At 53.1% G+C, this 19774-nt stretch overlaps 1 protein-coding gene across 4 annotated transcripts in view; it reads right to left on the bottom strand.

The window, feature by feature from the left end:
• HRAS (HRas proto-oncogene, GTPase) overlaps positions 1-19774 on the bottom strand; it is a 71799-nt gene that overhangs the window by 2187 nt on the left and 49838 nt on the right. For 3 of the 4 annotated variants that reach the window (XM_075928303.2, XM_075928304.2, XM_075928301.2), the window contains 4 exons: positions 16755-16907; positions 8395-8573; positions 4021-4180; positions 1264-1388 (listed from right to left, as the gene is read on the bottom strand). In XM_075928303.2, the coding sequence (XP_075784418.1) occupies positions 1269-1388; positions 4021-4180; positions 8395-8573; positions 16755-16865 (570 nt within the window). In that variant the 5' untranslated portion in view covers positions 16866-16907 and the 3' untranslated portion in view covers positions 1264-1268. Of the gene's footprint in view, positions 1-1263; positions 1389-4020; positions 4181-8394; positions 8574-11936; positions 12564-16754; positions 16908-19774 lie in introns of those variants that run through there. The other variant, XM_075928305.2, reaches the window with a different exon arrangement.

The following is a 19774-nucleotide window of genomic DNA, read 5'->3' as shown; positions in this document are numbered from 1 at the left end:
AAAGGAGCCCCACCACTTGTATCCCCATCCGGAGGAAATGCTTCTGAACATCTGGATTATCTGAACATCTGGAAACCTCCCGCCACAGCCATAGCTGCACTCGGCCCCGCACGAGGGAGATCCCCTCCGAGGATCTACTCTGTCCTCAGCAGGGGCGGGTGCTCCGCTGTTTGTGTGTGTAGAGAAGGGGAGGTGGTTGGGGAGGAGGAACTAGGGGAAGAGCTCTGCTGAGCTCACAGACTCGTCAGCGGCCGTGCTCGGAGAGGCAGCGGAGGAGGAGAGCTGCCTCACACTCCGCTCACCTCCTTGAGCAGTCCTGAAACTGGCCAAACCCAGCTTTTTCTGGGAACTTAGTACCCATTAAAGGAAATGGCGCCACAGCTCTGGAGAGCTCTGATACCCAGGGAAGAGGCACACCAGAGACAGCAGCAGTGCCAGCTTCCCTGACTAGCAGGCTTCAACCCCTTAAGAGCAACAGGCCTAGTTCAGTCTCCCAGACCCATTCAGCCCTGGCTCCCTCTGACACTGCTGTGAGGGGGCCCTGTTACCAGGGTAACCACCCAGCGGGAAGAGGGCGACAGCTACCATGCTCGTTCCATGCTGGTGGCCAGGGTGCCGATAGCTGGAGCCGTCCCTCACCACAAGCAGCAGGGCTTACCAGTTAACCTTTCACATCCCTAGGGGGTACCAGGGAATCACTGAGCTGCCCACTTCCTCCCCCTCCCCTTTGTGGCTGCAAGCGTTGGGGAGTAATGGAACAGAACTTCATTTGCAGCTAGAGACCAGGGAGCGGGCGGATAACTTTTCATGGGAATTTGTGAAAATGTTTGGATATTCTCTTCCTCCCATCTCCCCCTCCAGAAAAAAAAATGTCTCCCACATTTTTTCTTTTAATACAAAAAAAAAAATAGAAAAAAAATCCTAGGTTTTTTTTTTAGTAAAAAATGGTCAGTTTTAACACACAATCTTTAAAGCAATATTGCATTTTTGGTAATGAAAATCATTTTGTTTTTCATAAAAAACAAACCAACCAAACGGCAGAAAATTGTGACCCAGGGTTTTCTGAGAAATGTTTGTTTTGGCCAATCAGCTTTTTTTTGGGGTCAGGGATGAGCATGGGGGTGGGGAGGTTGGAAGCTGCAGTGAAATAATCTGTTCTTTTTTGCAGCCTGGTATATGGCCCATGAATCCCTGCCTGCATCACCTGTCTAGCTGCAGTCCACACCCATCTGGTACACTCCTTCCCCTTCCCACTGGGCTCACCTTAGTCATGATATCACACATTTACAATTCATGCAGCCTGGGCCACTGTCATCCGGGGGGTTCAGCTTGCGTAGTTTGTGCTGCCGGATCTCCCGCACTAAGGTATAGAAGGCATCTTCAACACCCTGGAAGAGAGGCACAATGTACTGCACAAAGAGCGCCACAGCAATTTGGAAAGAGGATGGTGTTGAGGGCAGACAGAACGAGGGGCCCACCTGAAGCCCCCTTCAGAAAGTGCAGAGTGTAGTTCACGTGTGTTTTGACTCTGAGTTAAAGGGACGAAAACGGAGCAAAGAAATCTTGGAGAAATCCTAGGAAATGGTTCCGACTAGCAAAACGTGGCGCACAACCACCAAGCTACCAAAGGAAATGGAGGCTCCCTCTCCAGACACCAAAAACAATGGTCAGGAGATCCCACTCGGAATTATACTTGCACTCAACCCTGAGCTTGCCGCCGGTTTCCCCATCTCGAACCCTCCAAACCAGAGCCCCCTCCCCCCCTTCCCCACAAAACCGCACCCGTGCGTATGAAGTGCATGTCTGCAGGAGCAGCTGGACCAGGAGGGTAGCAAAACAACGCAGGCTCTGCCAGCTATGCAGTGAACATACCGCAGGGTGGGGAACCTGGATCAGCCCCCTGCAAGTCTCTCTGCCATGAACCAGAATCCCTGAGCCTTGGCCCTCCCCTGCCACTCCCACTGCAGGGCAGGAGCTGCGAGGGTTGGCTCAGCCATCCGGGAACCTCTGCATGCGCCACCCCACTGGCCTGGAACCACGAGCAATGGGAGCTGCGGGGATGCTGGCAAGTGAGGGCAGCACGTACAGCCGCATCCTTCCCCGACCCCTGGCCACAGGGACATGCCAGCTGCTGGGAGCCCTGCGCCTCCTCCCTCACCCTAACTTTCCCCCACCCCCAGACTCCTGCCCACGAGTGTCTGCATCTCCTCTCTCCCTCTCGGGTCAGCAACACCCAAAGCATAGGCAATATACCAAACGGAATCTGCACAGAGGTGCTCTGGAAACCATCTGTTTCTCAAGCCATCTTAGGACCACCCCAGCTGCAGCATGTGAGTGGCTTTAACCCTCCTTTGTAATCTTCTCCCTGAGTTTGGTGTTGGCCAAATGTCCCAGATCGAGGGCCCTGAGGAACAAACTCCTCCCTTTGTCCAAAGGACAAGCAGCGTCCCCATAACGCCCTGCAAGTGGGCCTCAACCCTGACCTGCAGGAACCCCCTAGTGCACCAAGGAGACCTAGTCCATCCCAGGCCTTTGGCTGAGGCTGCTAGAATTCCTAGTGGAGCCACCCATCCAAGTGCTCTGGAGAGGCAGACCTACTCTACACAGGCTATCCGTGGCCACACCTTTCCAGCCTGCGCATTCCATTCCACGCCCCACCAGAGCCCACGGGCCGGGCAAGCCACGCCGGGCGGGGGACTCAACAGGCTCACTGGGACAGGGAGAGGAATTCTCTGCTGGAACAGTCCTGAGGTGGCAACAGACACCTCCGACCATCGGCGTTTCTCCGCCACCCCATATGTGGCACACGAGCGCCACAATAATTCACTCGCCGCTTCTGCCATCTCCAGGCACCTGCACCAGGAAGGCATGGATTCAGCAGAGAAGTTAAAATAGGCTTCTTCTGAGAGAGGGGAGGCAGAGAAGAGGTGGCCATTTCCCCATAACCTCCCATGTTCTCCCAGGCCTAGCACCTGGGAGACGGAGCTAGATCTGGAACAGCTTTGGGTAGCGCAAGGTCAGTGTTAATCAGATCACTTGTTGGGCCCATTAACTCTGCAAGGAACCTGTGAACCACAGCAACGAGCACAGCACCAATACACTATCCTGGTGTGTTGGTGCAACATGGGCCTTCGTGCGGTGACAGCGTCGTACCGTCACAAAGCAAACCTGCCTGGTCTGCCAGAACGGTGCAGGGAGAGTGATCTCCAGCACCGGCTGTGGATTGATCACCCCAACTTTGCACAAGCCCCCAGCACCATCACCCAAACCTCAGCCAGCCCCCAGGACGGACAACCTGGCTGCATCCCGGCATCCCGACTGCGCTCAGCCACCGTCAGCGGTGGCCTTCTCTAATCCACGCTCACTCAGTGGCACGTCAGAGCTGTCAGAGGCTCAGCTTGGTATGCTGTGTAATTAGCCACCGGAGCGCTGCTTGCCTGACAGCAAGAGCGTGTTGCTCTGCCAACAGGGCTGTGCGTCAGCCCTGCTGCTGTCTGTCACCCGGCTCACAGCAAGTCTGCACCAAGAGCTGAGCGACTGTTTCCTCATACCACACACCGAGGGGCAGACAGCAGCTGTGGGAGGGGCAGAAGAGGCGGTTTCTTCTGGCCAAGCTACAGCTACCACACTGGGATGAAGCTTTGAGACGAGGAGGTAAGCAGACAGGCAGGCGTAGCCTGACAAGTTCAGCACTTCGATGCCAGGTCTCCATGAGAGCGGGCTAGAAGGTCACACTTGTTTCCCCACCAACACCCTGATTCCAGAACCCTGGGCTTTCAGGACATACCATGGCCACACCCCCATTTCTGGCAATTGCCAGGAGATATTCTTGTCTGGATTTAGGGGTGAGAAATACCACCAGCCCCAACCAACGCAACCCAGCAGGACTGTCAAAGAAACAGAGCAGAAGCTACACTTAGTGTGGGGAGGGCCACACGAATACAGGAGTTGTAGGTATGTAAAATAGGAGCCTTGGGAGACTGCTATTGGTTCACATTTTATAATCATCTCTCCTCCTACCTGTCTGGTTTTGGCTGACGTCTCTATGTAGGGAATTCCGTAATTTCTGGCCAGGTCCTGTGCTTGCCGAGTCTCCACTGTCCGGGCTGGAAGGTCACACTTGTTTCCCACCAGCACCATTGGGACATCATCCGAGTCCTTCACTCTCTTGATCTGCTCCCTGCAGAGACAGAGATGCTGAAAGTGAGGAGAGGAAAAAACCAAGGGGAAGGGTGGAAGAGGAGCCATTTCGAACCACAGCCATGAGCACAGCATCAATACACTGTCTTGGTGCATTGGTGCAACATGTGCCTTCTGGCGGTGACAGTGTTGTATCATCACAATGCAAACCTACCTGGTCTGCCAGGACAGTACAGACACAGCAACCCGCCCGCCCGCCCCCCCTCCCAAGCCACAGCTTGATTATTTTGGCGCCATCACTCAGAGCTAGGCCACATAATGACGTTATCACAACAACGGCAGCTAGTTTCAGCGAGATCCTCGTGGCACGTCCCACGTAATGGTCAGGCACTCATCCAAACCCCAGTGCAAGTCAACAGAATTTGTGCTTCTATGTCATTCAGGTGCTTTATGAAAATCCCACTCTTGTCCCTTTGTTTGGTGGAGACAAGCATGTACACTGTTAAAATGACTACGTGGGGCACGTACATTAGTGAAAGGCTGGGGCATGGGGGCAAAGCTCACAGCAACTCCTGAATAAACAAGACGGTGCCTAGCTTTGATCCACCACAAGGTCTTGGGGGTTATCTGGGAACAATTTCCCTCTATCAGCAACAAAAGTACAGACAGGCTCCATCCCGTCATCCCACAGCACCTGGCGGCTGCTCGGGGCACAGAAACATCCTGTATCTTGGGGCAGAAACAAGTCTCACTTGCTCATACAGAAAGGCAAAGCAAGGACTATGGAGCCCAAGTACAGCAGCCACTGGCTGGGATATGCCTGCCGATCTGAACTGAGCGCAGAAGAGGAGAATGCCTAGGACAGCGGTTGTCAAACTTTTGGACTCTGGAGCCCTTTGCATGTGTAAAAATTTATGCAGAGCCCCAGCGGTCCACTGATTGTATGTGTTGTACCTATCAATGTTTCCAGTTTGTCATCTCTGCAGAGCCCCTGGGGCTCCACAGGGCACAGTTTGAGAAACACTGGCCTAGGATATTAGCCAGTGGATTCTGCAGTGTTTTTCCAAGGCAAGGACCATTCTCCGAGTTTATTCATCCCACTGGGAGAACAGCCGTATGGCCTAAATAAAAAGCAATGTTCATTTCACTCCCCCCACCCAACAAGGTACGGTGAATCCCTCATTATTCCAACCCACGTTCTGATACTCATTCAGTAACTTCCACAACCTCCAGAGGTGAGAGGCAGCGAGTTAGTACGCTGGCCTCTTGGCCTTTCCATTCCAGGGTCCTGTTTTCAAATCCTGACCTTCATAAGGGAACAGGCTCATCCTCTCCGTTCCCATTTGTCCATACTGCAAAACCACGGGATGCAGCACGGATCCAATTCAGCAAGGCGGGAACTTCGTTTTCCTCTGCTTCAGTGGAAACGAAGCAGATGATTAAGTGCCGGGCTAAATCCGGGCCGCTAGAACCAGCCTCGTCTGCTCAAAGAGACACACTGGGGTGGAATAACAAGGGGTGCTACAGGTAGTTGCTGCGTTAGACCAAGGTATGTGCATAAGATCCTGATCTTCCAGGGTCTCTGCCCACCCCATTCCCCCACCCTCCAGATTCCCCTCCACACCCGTGTCTGATCGCCTCAACTGGGAGCTGTGACCAAGACCTAGAGCTTAGCCAGCCAACTCAACTCCTCCTTCGGACTTCCTGGGACACACAGAGGGCATGAGCGAGACTGCTAGAACCCAAGGAACCCCATGGAGAGGGGATGTGGTACAAAGGATAGTGGCGTGGTCACTGAAAGCTGAAGGGGAGGCTTCCGGATGCATAAGAACAGCCTCCGGAGGGAGTTACACAGACACCAGGTCACACATGGGGTAGAACTGGGGAAGGCTTTCTGACAGGACCCTGGCAAAAATCTAGGTCTGGCCTTGGTAGCAAATGAGGGCCAGTGCTCTCTGTAAGCTGTGTGCTTGTGCGGCTGTCCGAAGAGATTCCAATGCCACCCAGCCGATTAGCAAAGCGCCCACAATGAGGTTTGTGTTTCCCCCCGGTGGTGCAGTCGCACATGCCTTAGTGCATATAAAATGTATCCCACATGTGGGCAGGAAAAACACGCACATTGAAAGGAGGGAAAAGATTAGCAGGAACACTGATCAGGGCGGAGTGGAATGGGAACAGGTGTTACAAATCAGACTGGGGCTTGCACTGGCAGAGCTGTGGGGCTCAGGAATGGGACAGCAGGACCTGCAGCAGTTCAGGACTGAGATCCCTCAACAGCTCTACTTGTGCACCTAAGACAGGCCTTGCACCGTGTCAACCAACCCTTCCCTTAGCTAAACCCATCAATAACCATCTGGTCACCTAATTCAGGAGCGCTAAATGGCAGCCCTGGGTGCACACGCCTCAGTGTCCAGTGCAAAGCGCAGAAAGGAATCCACTGTCTGAGCAGGTCTCTCTCTATCTCCTCGGCTTTCAGACACCACCTCCCTGCAGCCTCCCCAGCTCATCCAGCATGAACGACTGCTGGGCATCGCCCTGCCGAGCAAACCTAGCAGCCAAAGACACTATTCTATGAACTAGGGCTGGAGCGTGCTCACTCAGCACGTCCTTCTCGGAGGGCCGGGTTCTTGCCAGCACAAGAAGCCATAAACCTTTTTGCTGCCCCAGATGCTTGCCGAGAACTCGCTCCTCACCTCGTACGCCAAACAGCCCAGAGCTCCACCCTGAAGAACACACTGTTCATGGCTAGAGACTCACTGTGTGGTCAGGCTCCCCTTTGCGTGCCCATCTCCCAGAGGAATAGCTGCCCCCACGCCTATGAAACTAGGGATGTTAAATTTAAATTAACTGGCTAACAGAACTGTGGATGCAATTTGCATCGACTATTTGATTGGTCGATAAGGGCGCCTCCGTGTTTGAAGTGTAGCAACAGCCCCCAGGGCTGCTGCTACATTTCAAAGGTGAAAGCGCTGTGGGGAGCATGGGGCCAGCAGGGGACTTAAGCAGTTCCCCACTGGCCCCGTGCTCCCGCTGGCGTTTCAAAGCAGCAGCACCGTATGGAGCCCGGGGTTAGTGGGAGAATCCCTGGGCTCCCCGTGGTGCTGCCGCTTTGAAATGCCATGTGCAGCTGTCCCTACTTTTCGCTGCCTCTTTCTGATAGAGGCAGCAGGGGAGGGGAGGGGGAAGCAACTAGTCGACTAACATGTCCACTATCCGATAAGCACTTGCTTATCAGACAATTGACTAGTCATTCACATCCCTAGGTGAAACCCGTGCTTACAAAAAAAGCACCTCCTGCAATTCCTCCTGCACACAGACCACTTGCTGGCTGCATCCCTAGAGTACCAGCTGTCATATATCTGTCCCAAAGACATGTCCTCGGGAGAGGGTGTAAAGTAGCCGGTTACAGTAAGAGATGCCAGGGTCTCCGCACAAGATCACACCCTCTGCAGCCTGGGCCAGCCACTTGCTCCTTAGGTAGCCGCCAGAGAGCAGCCATTGCTTTGGGTCATCGTCTGGAGCTTTACTCGAGTCCTTCCTACTGCCAAACTGCATATGTTGTCTGGGCACAGAACAGGACAGGCAGCCTGGTGCAATGGATAGGGCACTATTCTGGGGGCCTGGAGTCTTCTTCCAGCTCTGGTACAGACCTACCGGGTGGCCGCAGGCAAGTCACCTCGCCTCTCTTCCCCCTTCCGCTCTCTGCTCGGCTTGTTTGTTCGCGCTATATACACTTCAGGGCCTCGCCCTAGCTATGTGCTCGGCAATACTGACAAGTAGCTGAGGCTGAAGCAGCCCATGCTATTAGACACCCTCCCTCTCTCCTAACAGTTTAGTCTGTTCTCCATTCCCCGCCCCCCAGCCTGCCTGCACAATTGGAACTGCAGAGATCAATTTCGCTCCCGATGCGCTGCCATTAATTAGAGATGGAAGGGCGGGGGGGAGAAGGGCGGCAGGAAAGAAAGGATCAGCTCTCTCAGCCATTGTAAACATCTCAACACTGCATTACCACGTCCCCCCAGGCCACCAGCGATCCCCCTCAAACGGCTTTTATTGGAGCCACTGATATTAGCCGCCTGCTCCTTCCCTTCCCTGGGGAATCGCCGCTAGACGCCGCTGTCTTTGCTGGCAGCCAGGGCTGCCACTCCGTATGATCGTGGTCTTGGCAGGTGGCGCAGCCAGGCCCGCCCTTCAAAAAGGGAAGCGGCACCGCAACCCAGCCTGTAGGGGAAGAGCCCCGCCGAGGACACTGACCTGTACTGGTGAATATCTTCAAAGGACTTGGTATTGTTAATGGCGAAGACGCACAGGAAGCCCTCCCCTGTCCGCATATACTGGTCGCGCATGGCGCTGTACTCCTCTTGGCCTGCCGTGTCCAGGATGTCTAGCAGGCAGGTCTCCCCGTCAATGACGACCTGCTTTCGGTAGGAATCCTGCAGGGCCAACAGAAAGGGACAGTCATGTGGAGAGAAGCCGCTGGGAGGGAACTCAGGGGTCTCCGGCCACATGAGCCTGGGGTTCCAACCCTTGCCTACAGCAGCTAACCAGCAGAAGGGAGTTTCGGCTCACCCTAATACACCCCCCACCCCCAAAACACCATTGCTGCTGGTCAGGATTGTGGTGCACTAGCAGCATGGCAGGTGGGGGCCCAGGCTTAAAAAAAGACATGGGTGGGTGTGGAGGGGGGGGGGGTGAGATTTGCACAATCTCTGCCTGCCTCAGGCCTTGCTCTAGCCAGTCAAACTGACAGTCTCTTTTGAAAATGGAAAGGGGGGGAGGAGGGGAGCGGCAGAACAGGCTTCTCCTTCTGCTGCCAGAGCAGCAGCCAACTCCACCTCTGGCCTGTTCCTCTGAGTTACAAGGCTGACTCCTGGCAGACAAGGTGGCCTTTGACACAAGTGCCACCCAGCCCAAGACAGCTGTTTTTCTAACTTTATTTAGTACAGGGCTCCTCCCCTCTTCCCTTCCTGCAGCAGCTTTTCTCAGGGAGCTGCAAGGCCCAGCGGTGGTTCGTCACCTCCTGCGGCCACACCTGGGAACACGCAAGCGGGTAAACAGGGTGTGGGTGAGAGGGGGCTGGAGTTCATGTGAGGCCCAGACACCTCCCGCCACTTCTACTCACAAGGCTCCAGTGCAACCTGCATCTAACCAGCCCTCTGTTGGAGACTGAGATGGAGACCTGTTAATCATCCCGTCCAGCCCTTGCCAATGCAGCACTGCTCCCTATAGGGTACCTTCTATGGCAAGGATGGGGAACCTACGTCCCGGGGGGCCAGATGCAGCCCCCAGCTTGCCTGGATCTGTCCTGAGGCTCCCGGCTCCGCTCCTCCTCCTCCTCCCCCCACCCCCGGGATAGGGGAGCCAGTGCTAGTGCTCCAGCCCTGTGGGACCAGTGCACCAGCGCTCCTAGCCTTGTGGGCCAGATTTAGGCAAGACAGGACCAGATCCGATCCAGAGGCTCTGCCTGGTGGGGGGGATGAAGCAGCTCTGCACGCTGCCACTCCACCTCTCCTGGCTGGGGAAAATGGCAGCGCAGCAAAACACTGCCTAGCATTTCCTCCCCCCCCCCCCCCCCACCCCGCTCTGATTGGCAGGAACTGCAGCCAATAGGAGCAGCAGGGGAGACAGAGGCATGTACCTACCTGGTGCAGCTCCTTGGGTAGGTAAGTGCCCCCTTTCCCCCCATCACTCAGACCCCTCTATCCCAGCCTGCTTCTGCCCCTTCCCACTCAGACCTCCCACTCCCAGCCCACTGCTCCACCCTCCTCCGGTCCTGCACCTTACCACGCCCCAAGGCCCACCAACCCCCAAAACCCACTCTGCATCCTCCCTCCTGCCCAGACCCTACACTCCAAGCTGCTTCTTGGCAGGTCCCTCCCACACACTGAACCCCTCATTTTTGGCCTTACACCGTAGCCTAGGTGTGTCTTTCTGCTTCTCAGCCGGGGGCCCATGTCAGTGAGATGTGGGGTTGGGTTTTTGTTTTGTTTGTTTCTCATTTGTGTGTGGCCCTCAACTGATTTTTCTGTGGGTCAGCAGCCCCGACCCAAAAAAAGGTGCCCTACCACTGTTCTATGGCATCTCATCTAGTCTAGTCTTGCATGGCCCAGCTGCCAAGCCTCCCAGCAATTCCCTGGGAATTTCCAAGCATAGAGCATCTCACTTGCAAAGATTTTCCTTGTGTTCCCTTTTCAAAATCCAGTCTATTGCTGCCAGCCATGAGAGCTGCCTTGATTTCCAGAAGTCACTCATGATTTTAGATGCCCCAAATATGCTCAGCACTCTGTAAATCTGGCACATCTGAGGCCACCCAAAATCACTAACCTCTCCCTTTTGCCCAAATGTTTATTGTAGTACTAGGTTAGTAGCAAACGCTATCGCTGAGGCTGCCAGCTGGTTTTAATAACCCTTCTCCCTTTATGTTCACTAAATCCCTTCAAAAAATTCTGGACATTTCCCACAACTGGTCTACTATGTTCAAAGCTACAGTTGGGACAGCAGGAGGAAAATCCATTCCATTCTGGAAAAGCCCCAAATACCATCCCAGCTCCAGAACGGATTGCTGCTACCCATTTTTCACAAGGAGAAAACAAAAATGGTTGAACTTTGAAAGCTGGTGTGTGGTGTGAATGGGGTTCATTCTAGAGCGTTCCAAACAGATGCTTTCTAAACTGGGTGTGAACAAATTACAAGCAATTTTAAAAAAATAAGTCACTTATGAAGATTCCGTGGAAATCCAGTAAGGGTTTGAAACGCCAGGCTCCTAAAGCCCCACATGTTAGGTGATATCACACTGCCTCCCTGCTCAGGCTATCCATAGGGGATGTAGCTGGGACAGTTGGAATGTTTCATAGTCCCTTCCAAGCAATCCTACCTCGAAAACAAAGCATACACGCAACCAAGTGCCTTCACAGCAAGACAGGGAGTGGGAAGGCGGAAATCAAAGGTGTGTGTGGAAAAAAACAAACAAACAAAAAAACAGTTCTGCAGTTCTGGCTGCACTCTGTAATATTTTGAAAACTCCAAGAATTAATTTTAAAACCAAAATTACATGTTTAGCTCTTTCAGTTGCTAAGGTGCAGCCACCATAATGCAAGCAGGTGGGCTACTGCCTCTTTACCCCAGTCACAAGAAAAACTGCTCTCCAGCTGAAGAGTAGCAGCAGCAGAAAAGGTCTGCGACAGTTGCAAAGGCTGTGGAGAGTGCTAAGTCAATGGGGACCCATTCCCTTTGACCATCCCTAGGAGATCAACCACCAAGCACACCTTCAAAACATTCCATGTGATGCAGCGAAGCCTGAAACCAGACCCACCGGGATCCAAGAAGTCCAAGAATTCACAGCTGTGACCTTCTCAATAACCCTTGCCAAAAAGGGAAGGCTGGAGACAGAGCAGTAACAGAAGAGACCAACAATAGTACAGCGGCTTGGCAAGATGCCAGCCACTGTAAAAGCAACTGGCACCCTGCCCTTCATTAGCCAAGAGGAGCAAGGGTCTGGTCTCTGAGGGCACCGCCCACAGCTCCATTGGCCCCGAGGGTGTAAGGAGGTGGAAGTCCACATGCAAACACGCCTCACTTGTCCATGGAAGAGGCTTAACCAGTTCCTATCAAAGCTGTTCTTATCCAGGAAAGACTGTGGAAATTGCCGTAAAAAAGGCTCTATCCCTGAATGCAGAGACTCCCAGTTCAGAATGTTCAACACACAAACGAAACAGTCCCACGCGCTTAGAGGTGCTCCCCCCCGCCAATGATTGATGAGAAAAAGATCCCTTTTACCCTCCAACTACTGAACCCACCAGTAGATTAGAGTGACTGGGGAAAGCATGTTCCAAATCCAATTTCCTGCTGTGTATTAAGGTGTCCCAGGAAGGTGATATACCTAGGGGCCAGTATGTCAGCATTCAATCACTAGCCCTTCTAAATTAAACATCTTCACAACCATCCCAAACCGCCTGATGGCACTGGCAGCAAGGGGGAAGCATTCAAAGGGCAGTCTGTCTGTCTCTCGGGTTACTATCATCTAGATCCTTTACTGACAAGTCAGTGGTCCCTGGCATGTGTCCAAAGGACACACCTCTGGCTGAAAGTATCCACTTTTTGTTCGCTCTCCAGGTAGAGTTGGCTGAAGGGAGCCAAAAACTCAACTCCACATAAACTTCTGATTATGCCCTAAGGTTCCAGGGGACCCTGAGTTCACTGCAAAGGCTCCGAACAGAAGTGGAGGCTCAATTTCAAATTCGTAATAGAAGCAGGAAACAGGCGAGTTCCTTGAGGTTTTGTTGAGAAGACTTTGTATGTTTGCAGCTCAGATAAAGTGAGATGGGATCGAAGGTTCCCAGGAGATAGTTTTCTGCCCAGCTTGGACCAAAAATGCCAAGGAATTTTCTTTCATTGCTCATGTTACTTTCTGCTTCCTCCCCGCCCTAAAAAAAACAAAACAAAAAACCAGGCACCATCACTTGGGTCCCTCTTTCTGCAGGCGACCTAGTTGTGAAGACACAGCAGACATCAAACCCCTGGAACCAGGATCCCAGCTACCTGTAGCTTAAACCAAACATTCCAGTTCTCAGAGCCCTTGAAACCTCAACTCCCCACCCTACTCACACCCTATGCACTACAGAAAGGGGATCATCTAAGGCAGAGCTGAGCTCAGAGGCACAGGGACTGGAACCCGCACCCGCTTCATCTGGGCTGAGCTCAGTGACACAGAACAGAATGCTGCACCCCACTGCTAAGGAAGGAACAGCTTCTCTGCCTGTTCCAGCCCACATGCATGTGGAGAGTGGCTCAGGCAGCTGAGAACACTGAACTTTCCTAGAGCCACAGCCAGCGAGAGACGACCCAAAGGGAGAGCTGGAAGGGCCAGGCTAAGACATGCAGAACCTGGTTCAGTGCACTGGAAGACTGGCTGGCAGGCTTTCCAAACCTCTAGTTCCATGCAAGTCCTCTTAGGTGCAGAAAGAATGCAACCCCCAGAAGTGGGTGCTAGCCCAAGACATGCCAGACCGGGTTTCGTAGAGGAAAGAGACCCTGGGCCCATGGCTCTCCCACGCCTGAAGGGAACGCGCGCTGTAGCACAACTTCACAGCAATTCTCCCCCAACACCAGCTCAGCACCAAAGTTGCAGGAAGGCAATTTGCTGAGTCTGCTTCAGCCTGGCTCCGTGAGTTTCATTTATCAACAGGAGGCTTACGGCGGGAGGACCCTGGAAAGCTAGTTTTGATGCCCAGGAATGGAACTGAGAACCGCTCAGCAAGGGAGCTGCTGTCATAATCCAAGCCAGGGCCTTGATCGAGGATGAACGCCAAGTGCCGCAAGAATTCTCCCCGCTCACATGGGGGAGGGAGTAGGGGGAGGCGAGAAACAACGCACGTTAGGTTCCAGTTAATGGGAGCCAGGTACCTAAGCCCTGAACTACCCCTCAGGACCATCTTGCCCCGTATTCTGCCTCCAGCTGTTGCTTCTACCCAGTTATTCAGAAGGCAGCTGATCCTGCTCCCACAACGGCCCTGGTGTTGCAGTGCAGTTTTAGGGAGATGAGGTTGCTCCTGAAAGGAGATTGCTTCCTGACATCCACCAACACAGCATTCTAGTTTAACTCGGGGCAGGGCCAGGGGAGCAGCAGGCAAATACAGTTAACTGAAAAGAAGAAAACTATTTATTAGGGATGTGAAAGGTGCCTCACCTTTAACAGGTGAGGCTTATTGGTTCCGGTTAGCCAGTGGGGGCTGGACCAGCTCCCCATTTGCCACAGAAAGAGGGCTGCTCCAGCCCTGCAGGGGCCCACCGCCAACAGGGGCTGCTCTAATTAACTGGTTGACCAGGATCTTACATCCCTACTATATATCAGAGCACAAGCCTCAGTGGTGTGAGGTTCCTAGGAGAGTGTGAAGGGGAGAAGGCATGGTGGGGGGAACCAGATATGCCTATGGGATGGGGCTGCCTGGCCTGCACGCAGTGGGCAGAGGGAATGAACACATTTCAGAGGCACAGGAGATACTGACACGAAGCTGCAGCATGCTGGCTGCAGGACATGGAGTTAGAGCTCAGGGTTTACATTCCCAGCGCCGTGTTTACATGGAGCAAATCTCTACAGTACATGGGAGCAGTGCAGCAGGCACCCCGCAGACAAGGCAGGAGGGCCAGCACAGGCTGAAAAGCAACCAGTCGAAAGGTCAGAGCACTCTCCTTTCCACTCCCACGCAACAGGGAGGGGGGTGGTTCCACCTCTCCCCATGCAAGAGAAGAGCAGGCCTCTGCTCCTGACAGTCCTGTGAAACTGCTGCTACCCTGCACAGGCATCTCCTGTCATGGTACAGTCCTGCAAAACGACCTGGAGCAGATTTCTAAGGAAGCATGTGAGCTTCTGCAGCAACAATTCAGACGAGGGGCTGGGGCAGGAGAGCCCAAGAGTACGACTATGCAGCCATTAAAACCACGCAGCAGGCACACACGCCAACTGATTTGGGTTTGGGTGAAGAGGCTGTTGAACTGTAGTGTAGATGCTCAGGCTCAGACTGGAGCTGTGTCTCCAGGACTCTGAAAGGGGCTCGAGCTTATGTTTGTCACACACTATAGTTCTAAGTCCTGCCTGCTCTAGGACTGAGCTACAGAGATATAGGAGGAATTGGCTTTGTGCTTGGGTGCAGGCCTATGACTTGAGATACCTGGCTCCAGCCACTGGGTCTGCCCGTCTCTCTGGGCGACCTCAGACAAGCCATTTAATCTTTCCCTTCCTCATCTCCGCAACAGTACAGAGCTAACTCTTCCACCTTGCCTATATAGGCTGTAAGCGCTCCAAGGCTACGTCTACACTAGCATATTTTTTGCCAAGGAAAACTTGTAATGAGGGACTCATTTGCATGAGTCGATCTCATTTGCATGAGTCGATCTCATTTGCATATTTTCCACCAATCCGTTTTTGCGCAAAAACAAGCAATGTGGATGTTCTCTTTTTGCGCAAAACCCCCTTTTCCCGCAAGATTGGCAAGCCACCTTTTTTGGGGCATAAGGATCTTGCGGGGGAAAAAGGGTTTTGCGCAAAAAGAAAACGTCCACACTGCTTGTTTTTGCGCAAAAACAGATTATCAGGAAATATGCAAATGAGATTGCAACTCATGCAAATGAGTCCCTCATTAGCATATTTTTTGCTGACAACACTCGTAGTGTAGACGTAGCCTAAGGCAATAGCTGTGTCTATACAGCACCTCACAGAGCAGGGCTCCAAGCGGGGCCCTTAGGTAGCACTGTAAAAGTGATACTAGCAAAATGCTTTGTTTAGACAAATTTTGTTCCTAGTAGGGTTCCAGTATAAACTTCAAGCGGTGAGGACAGGAAGTTCTTGCTGAGAAACACGCTTCATTTCTGTGCGAGGACTCCCCAGGACTCATTGCTAGTATCCTTTCAGCCACAGAGTACATATGCCAGAGTCCACCAGCATTTCAAGTACAAATCTGGACTCTGAGTAAGGTTAGGTGACAGAGTGGTTAAAATCCTGCTGCTCACCAGCACTTTATCCACACTAGTGCTCTCATCATTGTTGTCTCAGCTGGGCTGGTGACAGTAGCAAGGGCAGGGGGGCTGAATTATAAGTGTGTTGGGCGGGGGAGAGGGGAGAAGGAACCAGCCAGTGTAGCTGAAATTTCTAACGTAGAAATATGGTTTCCCAAGTTCGAAAAAAACTTTAATCTAGAGATCTTATGGAAACAGTGAGCACTGGCGCCTACTCAGGGCAGGGTACTGAGCGAGGGGGACTGGTGACATGAGCCGCTCTGTAGACCAGCGGTCGGGGGGGCACAGAAAAATCAGCGGGGGCCACACAAGTGAGAAGCAAAACCAAAAACTAAACCCCTCACTGACCTGGCCACCAACAGAACAGAAGAAAAAAAAAAGTGACACTCACCTCAACCATATATCTAGGGACAACTGGATTCCCCTTGCACTCTGGCTCCATGGGCTGGATTAACCCTTTAGGGGCCAGGGGAATAGATAGCTAGATTTTGAGAGCCCCCACTAGGATCTGAACCTAGAAAGGGAGTTCTTGACTTTAAAGGAGCCCCAGCCATTCTAAGGAAGCTGATCCCTCCACCAACTACAGAAGCCTGGGATAGATATTTCCATTGAGGATTCTTTTCAAACATACTTCCACTAGCAGTTTTCCCACCTGATCTAGCCTGTGTTTCTTCTCTACTGTTACCTGTTTGAAGACCGTGCCTGTGACCCATTCAAGCTCAAATGTGTTTTCAAGAAGGCAACGTGTGCACTGCAAGCACAAGCACACAACACGCCAGGAAAGTGGATCATCAGTTCTCATGGCTAACGTGTGAATTCAACGGAAGAGCTGTAGTGGGGCAAAAATTGCAAATATCGTGCCTTCTCCATCTTTCTACTGGGGAGAGGTGGGAAGACCTGGTAGAGAAAAGGTTCAGAGTCACTAGGCTAGAGCCAACCCTGGAATTGTAGCTCAGGCCCTTGGCTTGGCTTCTCAGATTTGATCTCTCTCTAATCCGTTAAAACAGGCAGCTCTTGGAATCCACCGCAAAGTTAAAAAGCTGAAGATCACAGAAGAATCTCACAGACCCACTCCCATCTCAGTGAGTCTGCAGACTGCTCACCTCTATCGTGGGGTCATATTCATCAACAAAATGGTTCTGAATGAGCTGTATTGTCAAAGCGCTCTTCCCAACGCCTCCTGCGCCAACCACCACCAGCTTGTACTCCGTCATCTTCCAGCTGACCTCGGCTCAGGTCTCCAGCAGCAGCACCACCTGCGAGGAGAGAGACACACACAGACACTATCAGCACTACGTCACCACTTCTCTCTTGTCACCTAGTTCAGCCACTGCTGTACCAGAGCCACCCAGGAGACAAGCCAGCAACGGCTATGCAGCACTGCACACCACAAGAGGCACTGGTGTCAAGCAGGCACAGCTGCAATGAGTAGGGAGTAAAATGATTCCCATTCCCAAAAGCACCCAGCCAGTTATTGCTAATTTTCACCTACATACCCCAAAAGAAATTGGGGCCCTGGAGTGCTAGGCCTATATAGAGAATCTACACAGCCAAAATATGTTAGGGAAACAAGCACAGAGAGGTGAGGTGCCAGGCCCAAAGTTACACAACAGCTGACTGCTAGACCTGGGAACATAACCCAAGTCTTCTGGCTCCTAGGCAAGGCCTTACAAGCCCATGCTGCCTCATTCTAGAGTGTTTTCAATAGGGATGTCAACAAGCAGTTGACTAGACAAGTGTTTCCTAATTGGTGCTCTGTGGAACCCTGGGGTTCTGTGAAAAGCAGGCACTTCTCTACCCCTCTTAAAGAGACAGATCCATGGCGGGGCTTTGGGGGGGGGGGGGGGAGAGAGCGAAGAGAGCTCGAAATACGGCAGGACCCCCCCCCCCCCTTTTTAAGGCAGCCCTAGGGGTTCCATGGCCAAATAAAATTGGGAAACTGGACTAGACAATTAACCAATATGCCTAGGCTTATCGTTAATCTAGTTGACTACTTGTATTCCTCCCCTTGCTGCCTCTGTATCAGAGGCAGCAAGAGGGGGAGCAGGAGCTGGTGTTGGGTGTCCATGGTGCTGCAGCGTGGGGGGGAAGGGAGGACCCCAGGAGTGGTTGACCTGAAACAGCCTCTGCCCACAGTGGGCCCTGGCTTGCCATGGGCATAGACTACTCGCATCCTGCGGAGCAGCCTCTTTCCACAGCAAGCCTGGGCCTGTCACATGGGCAGAGGCTGCTTCACGGCAACAGTCTGTCCACAGGGGATCCGAGCTCCCCACGGACATGGGCTAGAGCAGCCTCTGTCCACGGGGACCTTGGACCCCCTGCAGTCAAGGGCTGCTGCTGGAGTATCCTCCCCTCAGGGCTCACAGATGTCAGAGCACCATATGCAGCATGCGGAGACAGGGCAGGCAAGCAGCTGGCCTGAGGGACCTGCGTGGATGCTGGCCAGGAGCTGCCTAGGTAAGTGACTCCTGACCAGAGCCTGCCTCTAGCACCCCAATTCCTTCCTCCTCCTCAACCCTACCCCATGTTACCCATACCCTCTGAACCCCTGCTCCTGCACCCATAGTCCACCCAGAGCCTGCACCCCAATCCCCTGCCCCAGGCCACAACCCCCTCCTTCACCCAAACTCCCTTCTAGACCCCCACACCTCCTCCTGTACCCCAGTCCCCTACTAAAAGCTCCCTTCTGCGCCCAGACCCAGACCCCCCACTTCCTCCATTAATATCATGGAAGAGCGCAGCCCCTGACCACTTTCCAAATTCACAGAGTGGCCCCCCAAGCAAAAATTATTGTCCATCCCTGAACCACCCACAAGTAAAACAACTAATAAGGATTAGATGACAACAGCAAGAGCTGAGCATTGCAGGTCCAAGCACCGTCACTGGCAACAAGATGGAACGGATGGAGGGAGTCTGGCAACGCCCTATATAGTGCAACATGTAGGTGTCATTCCAGGGGATGCTGCAATGGATACTGCTGAGGGAAAGTCTCCTGGCACAGGTGTGTGTGGTGAGCACTCACTTACGTGGAATGGACATGAACAAGGAGTCGAAGAAAAATCAGGCCCTTCTAGAAAGGTCTCAAGCTCGGCACCCCCCCAAAAAAAATCACTAGTCAGGGTAAAAAAATCTTGGCTGAAATGACATGGTTAAGATCAGAGACGATGCTGTTAACGTTAACAGTGCAGCAGGGAGTAGAACCCAGGAGTCCTGATGATCAGTCCCTGCACGAATCACCAGGCAGCGCTAACCATTTCTTTTTTTTAAAGCCAGCTTTTTGGCTCAAGGCCACCATCTTCTGAACTGACAAATGCAATCGGCCTTCTGCAACAGGTTGAGACGTCAGAGGGCAAGGCCTCAATTGGCTCCTGGAAGCCTTGTTTGAGCAGCTACCGCAAAGAAGCAGGACCCAACCCCCCAGTTTCTCCAGCTCCTGCCTCCCTGAGCCAGGAACGATACTGCAAAAAGGCTCAGTAGATTCCCCAAGGAGCGGAGTGCACATTATGAATTCTCTCCAGCTGCAGCCAGCCTGACTTGTTAGCCATGTGAAAGGTGCTGGAGGAGGGTATTTGCCATCAGTACTGCTGGAAAGCCAGGCTACAGCAGAAAGGGGCACTGACATTACCAACTGGGGTCAGGGGCAGCCTTTCCACCTCCCTCCCCCTCCCCACCCGCCACATACACTCATCTCAATTCCACTGTGAAAGAGGAACTCTGAGTCAGCACAGGCCAGAGGAAGATTACACAACCCTGACAGTTTAAATAGCAATCCAGCCCCCGTCGGCTACTCCCTGCCAGAAGTCTGTTTTTAAAGCTCTGCCTTTGAACCCCATGCTCTTGGAGAGGAGCCAGGCCGCCTGGACACTGCTACCAAACAGGCCTTCCCACGCAGCGCTCTGTCACCCCCGCAACACGAGACGTGGGGCTGCAACACCCACCAGGGTCCTGGGAGCAGTCGAGCCAGTCACGATCTACTGGGACAAGCCCCTGGGTTTATAGATCCAGGTGTCGGGGGGGGGGGGGGGGGCCTTGTGCTTGTTCAGGCTGCTGCCTCTGGAATTCACTTCTCATGCTGGCCCACAGCCAGAGCGGGCTAAGCTTCAAGGCTGCGTATTCACTTGGG

The sequence above is a fragment of the Pelodiscus sinensis genome, chromosome 5 (genome assembly GCF_052426305.1).
Source record: "Pelodiscus sinensis isolate ZL-2025 chromosome 5, ASM5242630v1, whole genome shotgun sequence".
Lineage (NCBI taxonomy): Eukaryota > Metazoa > Chordata > Testudines > Trionychidae > Pelodiscus > Pelodiscus sinensis.
This window is presented reverse-complemented; position numbering and strand designations above follow the sequence as displayed.